This window comes from Citrus sinensis, chromosome 7, assembly GCF_022201045.2.
Source record: "Citrus sinensis cultivar Valencia sweet orange chromosome 7, DVS_A1.0, whole genome shotgun sequence".
In the NCBI taxonomy this organism is placed as follows: domain Eukaryota; kingdom Viridiplantae; phylum Streptophyta; class Magnoliopsida; order Sapindales; family Rutaceae; genus Citrus; species Citrus sinensis.
In genome coordinates, this window is record NC_068562.1 from 19,510,012 (window position 1) to 19,524,269 (window position 14,258).

The 14,258-nt window shown below is 30.8% G+C and overlaps 1 protein-coding gene across 1 annotated transcript; it reads right to left on the minus strand.

Moving 5' to 3' along the window:
- Positions 1-9,954: 9,954 nt before the first annotated feature.
- On the minus strand, positions 9,955-10,860 carry LOC107175500 (uncharacterized). Its single transcript, XM_015526927.3, has one exon. The coding sequence runs from the start codon at positions 10,745-10,747 to the stop codon at positions 10,112-10,114; it is 636 nt and encodes a 211-aa protein (XP_015382413.1). The 5' UTR covers positions 10,748-10,860; the 3' UTR covers positions 9,955-10,111.
- Positions 10,861-14,258: the final 3,398 nt, after the last annotated feature.

The following is a 14,258-nucleotide window of genomic DNA, read 5'->3' on the forward strand; positions in this document are numbered from 1 at the left end:
GGTGGTGCAAAATACATATTAAAATTTTGTAATAATTAAATGTATATATGACAAAAAAAAAAGTAGTGTAGAAATAATTTTCCTAAGATTTAATAGTGTTCTAGCCAATCGTATATTCTAAAAGAAGCATGAGGATCGTAGCTAGTGAGAGGGCGAGGAGAGTTGCATAAAAATGGGACATCTACTTTTACTTTTTAAGTTTTGGCGATCTTTAGAAGGTTATTTGTGGAAAATAGGGGCCACTTTATATGTAGATGCTTTATGCAATTCTGAAAGAAGGGATAATGAGACTTGCATGTTGAGTTGATGATGGATAAATTAGTTCTTCTAGCCTTCATAATTGGATATTCTTTTTACAGCATTAATGTTTGCCTCGAGTCAAACTTAGAGAGTCTCATAAAAACAATGTCATTTTGATCTTGAAATTTTTTTAATTTGAGCACCAATGTTGTGTCAAGCATTTTGCATTCTCTTTCAATCTGTTTCAACCACACGATGTTGTTTGATAATGAATTTTGTTAATTTGAGCACTGTGTTGAGTACAAGCATATGCTTTCTCCTTCGATTTACTTTCAACCATAACACTTCAGCTACAAAACCCCAAGTACAGAACCCCTAAATTGCAAAACCCCAACTGGTTCTTCAAAGTTAGTTTCAATTTGTACGTGGGCTTTGGCATAAGGTAACGTATCGGTTCCTGAACGTTTACTTGAATCTTAAGCTGGTTCATTTTGAATTGAATTTTGACCTATCTCATTTTGAACCGTAAGCATTTGTTTCTATATTACTGTTTCTAAATTTAATGAATTTGAGATAATTAATTAATAATATTTTGAAATTGTTTCTAAATTTAATAAATCTTAAGCTATTTTATTTGATTTGTGAGTTGAATCATGAGCATTTATATCTAATTAGCATTTGTTTCTATATAATTGTTTATAAATTTAATAAATTTGGGATAACTAATTAATAATATTCTGAATTTGTTTCTAAATTTAAATGAATTTGAGATAATTAATTAATAATATTCTGAATTAGTATAATTTGCAGCAATAATGGACGAGATTGATGAAGTGGAGGTTGATGAAGTCAAGGAATTTCAAGATTTACAAGAGGCTGATTTTGAGGAAATAATGAAAAATTGGTGGAGTTGCCGAGCCTAAGGTGGGATGTGTTTTAATAGTCCAGATGAAATGTTCGAATATTACAAAGTTTGTGGCCAACAAGAGGGGTTTCCAGTGATACGAAGATCTTGTAAAAAAGGGGATAATGGGAGTATGAGATATGTGACATTTACTTGTGGGCGAAACGGCAAGTCAAAAAAAAATCCAATCATGTATTGCGGCTTCAACCTAACCAGAAAATTGAATACAATGCTAAAATTGGAGGACGTTTGGATTTTGTTAGTGGAAAATAGGTAACTGAAAATTTGTACCTTGAACACAATCATGCCGTAAGTCCGAGCAAGAGTAGGCATTATCAATGCAATCGTACCATTAGTCCTTATGTAAAAAAAACAGCTTTAAATAAATGAAGAAGTAGGAATTAAAATGGCTTAAAGTTTCAAATCTATTGTTGTTGAGGCCAGTGGCTTTAAAAATGTCTCATTCTTAAAAAGAGATGTTAGAAATCATGTTGACAAAGTAAGGTGATTAAGGCTCGAAGAAGGGGATGCTGCTGCATTTCAGAATATTTTAAGAAAATGCAAGCAGAAAATGATGGATTTTTCTTCAGTCTTGACTTAGATGAAGATGGTATGTATTTTGGGCAAATCCAAGAAGTAGGGCAGCCTACAAAGACTTTGGAGATGTTGTTACATTTTACACCACATACCTTACGAATAAATATGACATGCCATTTGCTCCTTTTATTGGAATTAATCACCACGGTCATTCTATTTTGTTAGGATGTGGGTTGATTTTGCATGAGAATACAGACATTTATTTGGTTGTGTGACACATGGCTATCATGTGTGTTAGATAAATATAGTCTTGGTGATATTCAAGGGTTACCTGGTTTATATGAGAAAAATATCGTTGGATTTCATGTTTTGTTAAAACAACTTTTTAGGGTTGGCATTTCAATTGCTCAATGTAGTGAGAGTATGAATGCTTTCTTTGATGGATATGTTAACTAAAAACTAACTTTGAAGCAGTTTATGGAGAAATATGAAAAAACAATGGAAAGTGAAATTAAAAAAAAATGGTAAGCAGATGCTAGGTGCTTCAGCCAACGGATGTCATGTCGTACTAGTTTCGCAATGGAAAAACAAGTTGAGAAAGTATATACATTATTTCCAAGTTTCAAGAATTTCAACAGGAGCTAATGGATAAGATGTATTGTGAGGTTTTCAATTGTGGGGGATCAAAATATGAAGTCATTGAAAATGATGGAAAGAATAAAGAGAAGACTTTTAAAGTTATTTTTTAAAACGATGATGCTGAAATTCATTGTTTGTGTTCAATGTTTGAATGTAAAAAAATTGTTTGCAGACACACCATTGTAGTGTTAATATTTACATCAATTATGATGTAAGGAGTTCGAGCATTGAACATCAGTGATATAAAGAAAAGTGTGTTGCTTTTTATGATGTTGCTGATATATCTTCAAAAAATAAAGAAAGTCATAAAGAGTGTTTTTGTTTGGATAAAAAAAGTAATGAATGATGTATCTCTAAATGCTAGCTGTGAAAGCGAAGATACAACTGTTGTTGGTAGGGCGAGAAGTTGAATGGAAATCATATAGGATCCAATAGTATCTTGTTGAAAAGGTTGTCCACTTTCTTAAAGAAAGCAAAAGCAATTTAAAAAGACAAAACAAATGTCGAACAATACTTCATTGAGTACAACTATAAAGGTAATTCTATTACATCAAAGTCATTTATATTAATTTATCACATTAATTTTTAATTAATTTAATACAAAATTTTTAATATGTCTTGCTTACTTTCATAGGACTTAAAGGTACATGATTTATCTTCTCAGGCGGCTACTATTATCACAACACAAGAGAGCAATATGGCTATGGTAATTTTTTTTTATGGAATATCCATTTAGTCTTTAGTTCTACCTACTGTTAGTGTTGTTCTATTATTATTTGTTTAATAATTTGTGGTTTTTGTTTTGACAATAGCTACCACAACAGGCATTCCCACAGTATGCTTTGTTTCCCTTACTATCAGCCTTGGATAAATTATGGAGGAGTTCATCATGTAAGCTTCCAAAAATTACTACAACAAGATTTCGAGGATGGCAATCAGATGGAGTTTTCAGCTAATGAACCAAGCACATAATCAAAGTTGGCTAGTGTTTTGATGTATTATTTTGTTTTCGTCATTGTTTGAATCCAAATGTCATATTCAGTTGTTGAATATAATTAATTCACATCTATAAATGCAGTCTATATTTATGTTGTTGCAGCAACAATTTAAATGTAATTTCTAATATAAAAAAGTAAAATAACTTAAAAACTTATATTTCGAAAGAAAACGTAATTGCATGTCTACTAGTCTTTTCTTATTACATAGTACAAGAAATCAACAGATATTACTCTAATTGTTGCAATTTTGTAACTCTAAAATAATTGTTCCCTAAATCAACCAAAACCTCAATCAGCTAAAACATAAATCAGCAGCTACCTAAATCAGGTGCAAAAGCATTACCTTAAGTGCAAAACTATCTCATTCGTTGTGGTTGTGGGCTATTACGTGATGGTTGTGGGGAGCCGTGGCTGGCGCTTTGTGAGTGGATGTGATTTGTTGTTTGAGTTAGCTTTGCGAATGTCGGCTGTCGCGTGACTGTTGGTGATGGCAGCAGCAGTGGCTGGGCTCGCATGATGACTGTGAGTTGTGGGCGATAGTGGTTGTGAGTAGTGATTGGAGACCTCGATCGATGGCGAGATTGCAATTGTGGCTAGAGACCTCAATCGATGGTGAGATTGCAATTGTGGCTGTGAGTTGAATAAAAACTATGAGTTTTCATGTTAATCAAAATGGTGAGTTTTCATGTTAGTCAAAATGGTGAATTTCAATTTGGGGTTTGAGTCGGGGCATGAATCGTGGGAAGTAAGATTTTCCTTCCTTTTATTAAACATTCAATTCCCTTGAAATGGATTCATACCTAGAGGAGAAATCGAAATATCCCATGGGAAAAAAAAAATCAAGTTTCGTTTCAATTAATAATTTTTTATTCAAAAAAAAAGCTCATGTGGGTCAAAAGAATTAATAACTAAAATAAAGCTTAGCAATGGCGGTGAGCACAATTCACATGTGAATGTCGTCAACTAATTAGAGTTCGGCAAACCAGAGTTGTGATTCTCTGAAACTCGATAACAAAGTTAGACCGAGATGGTAGGAGAGGCGACCAGTAAGTGTGTTGAGACTTTACACAAAATTGTATAATTAGGGTTTAGTTTTTAGTAGTTTTCTAAAATTAATATTACCATTTACTTTTATTTTCTAATTTTTTTAATTTGGAGAATTTAAACCTATTTTGAATTTGGATTTGAGTTCGGGACTTGATAAAATCTTCTAAGTCGAACTTAAAATATTTGAGGCTTGGAATTATCCCCAAAATGGATCATTTTTATTTTTGAAGTTTTATGAAAGCCTATACTCAACCTGAATTAGTTAGGAACCCATAGAATAGTGATAGACAAATAACTTGATCCAACCAAATTCAATATGAAAAAAATCAAGTAAGGGTAGGATTGGTTGTAAGCCCAACCCACTCGGATGGTATTTAACCAACCCGATCGGTTCAAATTAAATCCAATCTGATCTGGGAATTCAACTGAGTTGGCCTCTTCACAAAAAAAAAAAAAAAAAACCTAGTTCTAATTAAGGAACATTACAACACACACAAACTTGCAAACATCTGCAGCAGCCGCAACACAAACACACACACACAACACTATAATATAATAGTAGTCACAACACTTCACACACACAACACATCACAGTGGCGACAATACACCACACATAGTAGCAGTCGACGACAGCACATACCAAACACAGCAAATGCATTGATGCAAATACTGTTACAAAGAGACACAAACGTAGCATTCACCGAGGATCGATGGAAATTGCAATCACCACCGATTGGATCTGCTACTTTGTGCCCGGATATGTTGCTTCAATCTCCAGGTTTCTCCAAGCTCCAAGCCTCCAAGTCTCCTAACCCGAATTTTTGATGGTATATAGGATATGTTAATTGTTAATAATATGTACTATTAATAATAAAATCTAAAAGTTAGTTTATTGAAAATTTAGAGCTTGATTAAATCCTCATAAGCTTAAATCAAAAGTATGAATTGATTTTTTTTTTGTATGAACCTATTTAACCCAAACCCAATCCAATTCCAACTCAGCCCGATTTTCTATCAGATAATTCGGATGAGTTTTTCTCCAATCCAATCAACTCGAAACTCAATTGGGTTGACCCAAACTCAATTCGAATTCGATTTTGCCCATCCTTACCATATTATATGTTGGCATCCTTAATTTCATGATCAGGAAGAAACAATAAAATAAGAGAAATATATGAAATCATTTGTGGTAATTTTGTCAATCGCAATACGAATTGGTTGGGGTAAGTGTTTGGGGTATAAAAACATACCCCACAAATATTGGAGTCACAACGATAACATGGGGAACAAGAAGGGATTAATCTGGTCACATGTGAAAGCGACCAGAATCTTGCGAGGAGACCAAAATCAACATGCCTGATCCTATGATCTTGGTTGAATCCTCGGGTTATAGAGCTCCACTTGGGAAAGAGAGTTCATAACGTCTGAGCATGTCCCGCTGTAACAATTAAGTATAACTGAACATTATAATTGTAGCCCAATAAATACATGGGAACAGATACATTAACTCGTAGATTTAAGTGATGCTTTTAATTTCATAATGGTCGCGCATTGAAGAACAACTGATACTTGCGGTTGTCTAAAAGAACCAAAGAAGATCCTGAAAAAAGAGATTTTTCTGGGAGTTCGGGGAAATAAAAAAGAATTCGATAGAATAATAAAATCACAAGTATGTGAGATACTATTTTTTCCAAATAAAAAATTCAGTTGCTGACTTGAGGTTTTCGCCATAAAATCTGGCGCCCCCTAATAGTTTTCCATTGTTGCAGATCAAAGGAGGTGTTGTGCAGTTCAATTTCCACTATTGTAGCAAGTGACGATTTCCAATCAAAACAAATTAAAGCGTTGACGAGACAATCTGGTTGCTATAATTAGCTCAACTAGATTTCGGCATCCACAATAAGTATTAATTGTTAATTTAGAATGGTACTTTAATCCATTTTGCTATTCCAAGTTTGCATTAAAGAAAGTTTCAATATCAACCTGAGTTCAATATCAACCTGAGCCAAGCAAATTGGCATTAGCAAAAGAGAGTCCCCTACTGCGAATCAATCCATAATCATCACAGAGTCCATGGATATTAGCAACAACCACAACCGATTTCTCAATATTTAATTAGTATTCTAGTGTATTAACAAACTTATTTATTTTTGTAGGTTTTAATTAAATATCTGCTTATGAATGCTTACAAATATGCTGTAGGTTTTAATTAAATATCTGCTTATGAAGGCTTAGAGATATGCTGGTACATGGGCCAAATTGCAGCTTTTGTCAATTAAAAGGTTTGCTTATCTCATTGTAAGTGCTAAGTGCAAATCACATGTTCATTGAAAATCATCAATTCAAATAGCACACATATTTTGTAGTTGTCGTCGATTAAAGATTAATGCAAGTGCGGTTGATATACATTGCAAATTAAGAAATCGATATCGGATATGGTTATGAAAATTCTAGATTGAAAATCAATATCTATTATTTGATTTTTATTATAGAACCGGAGAAAACAATAATCAAGTCCAAAAATAGTGATAATTCTAACAAAATTATGTTGCAAGAAACTCAGATACCAAAAAAAAAGTTATCAAATCTAATGGTACAAAATAAATAAAGGGAACAAATGGTGAGAATTTAGATCTACAATAAAGTTTCTCTCCAATCTCACACCTTTTAGTATGTAAATAGGAGCCAAAAAGATCAAGAAGGAATCTTTTGGCTAATTTTTATAGAAATGGTCAAGAGAAATTCAAATCCAAAAATTCTCCAAACACAAACATTAATTTGAGTATCGAAATACTTTTTTAAGGTACATGCTCGAATTCAATTAGTGAAAATCATTGAGAACTACTGATCTAGTCCAAAATTTGTGAAGCAAGCAGGTATAATTTATTATCTATTTCTTCTTTAATTTCTTGAATTCGGACATTTGAAGGCTATAGAACCTTCATGCATATATATACTTGAATTGATATATGGAGTATTAATTATTGATTAAGTTATTTTAATTCAAAAATGGCTTAACTAGATAAGCATTACTCTTAACAATAGCAAACCTCAGGGCTAAAAGCATTATAAAAACCATTTTTATTAAATTTGAGATTAGCGTTTAAGTTATTTTAATTGTCAGCCTTGAGGTTTACTACTGCTATGATGTGTTTACTTATGGGATCAAAAATCAGGATCCGCAATGGGAATGATTGATGATGTTTACTTATTAAAGTAGAATAAAAAATTAATGAAAATGAAACATGTTGGGCTCACATATTCGTGCAATTAAAAAATGTAAACTTAATTCCTATGGAGGGAGGGAAACAAATTCTTATTCCTTGAACTCTTCATTTTACCCTTATTAAATTTTCATACCTCCCAAATTGCCCTCAATTAAGTTTTGTACTTTTTCATTTTGGTCCCTGTAGAAGTTATGTAATATTTACAAATAGATCCTTCCTTGTTTATTATTAGTAATATAATAATAATAATAATAATAATACTATTATAATTATATTTATAATAATTATTATTATCATTATAATTATATCGTCGTCGTCGTCATCATTATTATTATTATTAAAATTTGTTAACTTTATTATTATTATTATTATTAACAATAATTATATGAATAATAATAATCCTAATCATAATTATTATAATAAATAAGGACACTAATCAACTAAGATCATTTTAGTAACTTGCAATCTATTTCAATTTCAAGACAAAATAAACACATTAAATTTTTTTTATTATTATTGTTGTTGTTGTTAGTAGTGGTGGTAAGTACATGATAAAAGTATTATTATTGTTGTTAATTTTTTAATAATAATAATCACAATAATTGAAATACAAAATAATAATGATGACAATAGTCAATTATAACTCATTCCAGTTTTCCTTTAGTAAACACACAATTAAAATAATGCTTATAAAATGGGATATAATAAAAGTTATCATGTGAGGCTGAGACGCTGAGTTCTAATTCTAGTGATGAGTGACCTTTTTAAGGTTGAAGTCTTAGGTTCGAATTTTAATGGATACATAAGTTAATTACAAAAAAATTAAGATATATCAATTGTATCCTAAATGACATGTAACCAATCAACGATTGTTGTGCATTTGGTAGTAATGTTTAATTTTTAATACTATCACTAAAGAGATAATTTCACATTATTAAATGAATGACATGTTAAATGTCGCATCTCTGGATATATAAACTTTGTACCCCAATTTTTTAAGCATACTGTTATTTGTTTATATCATCTTACAGTATGTTAAAATTTGAAAAATTTTATAGATCCATTAATCATTATGTACAATATATAATTAACTAGTTCAATTAATAAGGTAATTAAAATTAATATAAAAACACTTAGGGTTCGATCTCTATTCATCAGCTTTAGATGCCACAGCAATTTGATTTATATAATTTAATATTTCAAAGAGATAAAAAGAAAACACCTATACCTTGTATTTTGTAGAACGAAATTCCCAATTCGTTGCATGTGAGATCACGTGGTTGTTTCACTAAATTGACGGCCATGATTAAGTGCCAATTAATGCTCAAGCAAATGTCCAACGTTGTTTATATAATTTTATTCCACAGCGAAAGTTGACCATTCTATTTATAAAGGTTAGTTTGATGATATTCTTATTAATATAATCAATACACATATAGAAGTTCCTAATTTATTGATTATCTAAGATCCATATGACCGTGTCCAAAAGTTGACTTTTGACTAAATAATTAATTGATAAACATTTCTCTACGATTTATAATTTTTTTATGCTAACTAAGATTTAAATTTATTCCCAGTTTGAAAATAGTGTATCTTTTAAAATAATTGTTTTTCGTTGTATTATGGAAATAATCAGCTGTGAAGAAAATCAGTTAAACATTTGGTAAAATTTATTTTTAAAAGTGATGTGAATTATAAAAGTAGTTATATGCATTATTTGGTAGATGTTATTGTTAAGTTACGTAAGAATACAAATAATTGAATTAGATATAATGTTGAGTAAATTTATTTATATATTTATAAACACACACACACACAGAATAATTATATATATATATATAATTGATAACCAAAATAAATATTTTATATTATTAGTTTTGTTATCTCATTATAATCGATAATAATAATAATAAAAATAATCTCTTTAAACTAATTCTTAATGATTTTATTCTTTAATTAATGAGGATAATTTTATATTTTTATAATATATTTGAGAATATATATGAAATTATATTAATTATAAAATTAATTCTTAAAATCAGATTTTGAAAATTTACTCCTTACCTTCTTTTAAAATCTGCTATAAAATAACAATTTACTATAGGATAAGTATTTTGTTGTAGAATAAAGTGATTTCGTCAAAAGTAATTTCTAAAAAAACTTACCAAATACTAAAATTAATTTTTAGTTTTTCAAAATCAGTTTTGAGCTTTCAAAAAGCAAACCTAAACGGCCCTTAATACGTCTTACTCTTATGTATTTAAAAAAATAAGGGGTCTCATAACTGGCCAACTCGCCAAAACCCCGGATGTAACTATCATTTTCCTCACAAAATAAATATGAAGAAAGCACAAACAAAAGCTCAATACATAACATGTGTTTCATTTCATTCATATATCTGATAGTTGTTAACTGCTGCATTATATTGTTCTAAAAACATTGTAGCAAAATGCATGTATTACATAAGCAACGAGTACAAAGATTCATTAGACTCAAAAGCAAAGTTTTATATTGATCACTCATTGAGAATTCTTGAGCATTAATACCTTGATCAAATATGAATACAAGCCTCTAGGCCGAGCATTTGCGCCTCGAGAAGAACACAAAGCTGGTGAGGCATTGGATGATGATCCATATTCATCATGCTCTTCCTCATCATACCGTGCCCTAGAGTCACAAGATAACCTAGGGCTTGATATTTCGTATCTTGCTCGAAAATTCGATGCCTTAATCATCGGAGAAGATGGCACGGAATACGATGATGATCGCGAAGAAGATGCCGATGATGACGACGACGATAAAGGTGATGATGGGTTAACATTATTTGTTTTCCTTGTAGCGCGCTTAGTAAACACCGTGCCCAAAAGACTAGACTTTTTGGGGTTTTTTCCAATTGGAGGGTTTGAAGAATTGTAGGAGTATGAAGGTGGTGGTGTCAAAGGAGGACGAGCCAAATCTCGATATCGGATTTTAGGTGTACCTGGCTCAGATTCCCATCTGAATGGGACTGAAACGGATGCTCCTTCATGGTAATAATAATCTTCCATTAATAAACCATGACTAATCGAAATCTCTCTCGTTAAACGCCTCGTAATCTTGTGACCATCGTTGATTTGTGGGAGCTTCTTGGGAGGATCTGCTCTGCTTGTGCGCATTTGATTACTAGCACAAGTACTAGAAGTAGAAGGAGGAGAGAAGAGCTATGGCTTTTGGCTAAGTATGATTATAAAAGACAAGGGTTTGTGATAGACCGATAAAGCAGATTATTAGGTGCTTTAACTATACATATATAGATACGATTTTCACTAAATAATTTTGTATATTGGGTATATTTAAAGTCATACATGGAATGTAAAATTAAATGAATGATGAAGTTTTATATTATTGAATGAAGGGTTAATCACATGGGGGTTGCATCTCTTGGATTAATTGCCAAAACTGAGGCTGCACCCATGTTACATTAAATGCGCCACCCTTTGGCATATTGGTTATTGTTTAGTAGACAAAATTAGAGTCGTTTGAGAGAACCAAAAAAAAAAATTAAGTCGTTTGACCTTATGATTTGACATAGTCATTAACCAAGGAGAGTCTTTATTACATTGAACCAACTTACGTTAATATTAAATGAAACCGGATTTTTATAAGAATTTAACTTAATTTATTAAATTCTTAGTTTTTATATTAATTTTCTTTCTTTAATTAAGGTCAGAAGGAGCAGCTGCCGCTTTGATATAGACATCGATCATGCATTAGTCAAAATAACTCGATAGAATTTTAGAGCATTGTTTTTTTTTTAATAATTACGTACTCAACCTTAACGAATTTTATGTAAGGATTATTCTAGCTTTCTATATTTAAGTTTACAAATTTTATATTATATTTATCTTTTATATATATATATATATATATATATTTTCAAGTACGTGTGTACTTTTTTTTTCCCACAAACATGTTATTAAATCATAAAAATTTTTAGCTAATTGAACACTAAATCCATGAAACTACATTAAATTGAATACTAACTCTGTTAAACCATGTGCTTTAATAGCATGTCCATATTTAAAAAAAAAGGTCCATATTTGGTAAACCATATGGTTTAATAATATGTCCACACTAGAAAAAAAGAGTCCACATAACCAACAAAGTGTTGGCTCCACTGGCAATGGAGTCCCCTTAAGTGGCTTAATTGGGTTTGCTCCCCAGTTCGAGTCGCAAGAAAGTCGCCTTTGTTGGGAGAACATGTGCCTCTCGGTTCGAGCGAGGACTTCTAGTCTGGGTTGTGGTACGGGCTTAAATGTGCCTCCCACAGTTGGGGCCCTCCCCAAGATATCTCGTGATCAAAACCAAAAAAAAAAAAAGAGTCCACATAAATATATATATATATATATATATATATATAGCCAGTGGCGAAGTTAAGAGTTGCCTAACCTAGGCTGCAGCCCGAATTAGCTTTTTGAAAAAGAAAAATAATTAATTATAATTTATGAATTTATCTTTATTAATTTATATAGAAAATAAAAATAAATTTAATAGCCCACTCTAAAATATGGTGCTAGCTTTGCCACCGAAGGGCACTATTAACAGATTAAAAAAAACATATATTTTAATACACCAACTGACAAATAACATAATTTTTAATGTATTGAAATATGTGTTTTTTTGTATTTTACTGACATTAAAGTAAGAATGCCCTCATTAGAAAAGGACAATATATATATATATATATATATATATATATATATATATATATATATATATATATATATATATATTTATTTATTTATTTATTTATTTATTTATTTATTTATTTCAAGTGCTATGTTGATGATAACGATTGGAACACACATGAGTTGCTGGTACCATAAAAGAAAGAACTAAATAGTAACATTTAGTTGACAAAGTCGATCAATTAGTTGCTTCGAAATAGGCATAAGATAATGAATGAAAGGGAAATTAACTAGAATTATCCAGAATGATAAGCATGTTTATTTGGTAAGCATACTATGATGATGCATCATTTAATTTAGAATACTACATAAATAACTTCAAAATCACGCATACAAGATTAACAATATAGGAATGGTTTAGCAATTAAAAGTTTTCAAATTAGTACAGAATAAATATATTTTGTATGAAGCTGGCAAAAGAAGACTGGAGGATGACAACACGAGTGATGACACAGTAAATGACCAACAGATCCTCTTCATATTAGGAAAATATTAATTGATAATTATTACTATTAGTATTAGCAGTAACAACAAAAAATCACTAAACACTAATTTTACTCTCAATTATTATTTGAGTAATGATACAGTCATAAATTTTTGTACAAACTTATCTTGTACAAATTAATGTGACATAATAAAATTGACTGAATTAAATATCTCTTGACCCACATGATTTATTTTTATTATTTTATATTTTCATTCAATCAATAAATTAATGTCACATCAATTTGTACAAGATAAATTTATACAAAAATTTATAGTTCTATTACCATTTTTATTATTTCTCAAACGCGATGACCATGGGCACAAAATGTATTCATGGTGAGCCGATCCATGCCAAGTGGGTATAAGGCATTGACTTTTGGTGCAGTGAAAGTGAAATATATAAATTACGCTCTGAATGAACAATATTAAATTTGAGCAATATATATAAATTATGTGATCAGGAAATTGTGATATTAGTGATTGCAAAAATTATGGTGATTGGTTGTATGATAGATTATTTGTTTGCAGAAACTACTGTGATTAATGTTTCCTTAACAATTTTGTAAATTCCTAAAATAAAAGGCAACAGAAAATTAACAACTAGAATTGATAATGATATTTTGAGAACATTAACCTGATTGTCATTAAGGCCAATTGCAAGGGACTAATGGAGATTTTTCTTAAAGTTAATGGAGAGGGTCTAGGAAAAGGAAATAAAGATCGATCTAGAAGCTCGACTGTAAGTCTTGACACAAATCACTTGTCATGAGGCAACGGGGTATGAGATAACTATAAACAATCATAATTTAATAATTTTCTTGCTCCTTTATTTATTGGAAAAGCTAGTACGAAATTTTTTTAATCTTTCATTACTGCAACTTAATAGTATTTTACAAATTGAATATCGTAACGTAGATGCCGGTAAACCTACATAATATTAATTATAAACTAGTGAGCTGAATCAACATAAATTTAAAACTACAATTAGTAACTAAGCAAATAGCAGCACGACACGGCTATATAAGGTCGTCGTCACATAAATTTCTAGATGTTGCATTAAAATATTATTTGCGAAAGAAAGTGAAAAATGTAAATATTATGAACACTTGAACCCATTATACAATTTGAAGGAACTGGAGTTTCTATCTTCACTGAGCCCGGTTCATTCTTCCCTCTTTTGCTCGTTATTCCAAGGGGAGCGTGTGGGTGTACTACTTGCCTGGACACTCTTAACGCCGAATAAGAATTTGGTTAAAGAAGGTAAAGCCAGGTGAGAGTTTTTCAATAGGGTATATATTTTATTGGGTATTCAATGTTCTTAGCTCGTATAAGACAGTATAAATACTACAAAAAATGATGAAATGAAGTTACTATTTGTAGGCACAGAGTTTGAGATAACTTTGGTACCCGAATTGATACACCACGTGTCTTATTTTGATCAGGACACGTGGTG

Coding starts and splice junctions, on each gene's coding strand:
- LOC107175500 (XM_015526927.3), bottom strand. CDS start 10,747: ATGCGCACAAGCAGAGCAGATCCTCCCAAGAAGCTCCCACAAATCAAC.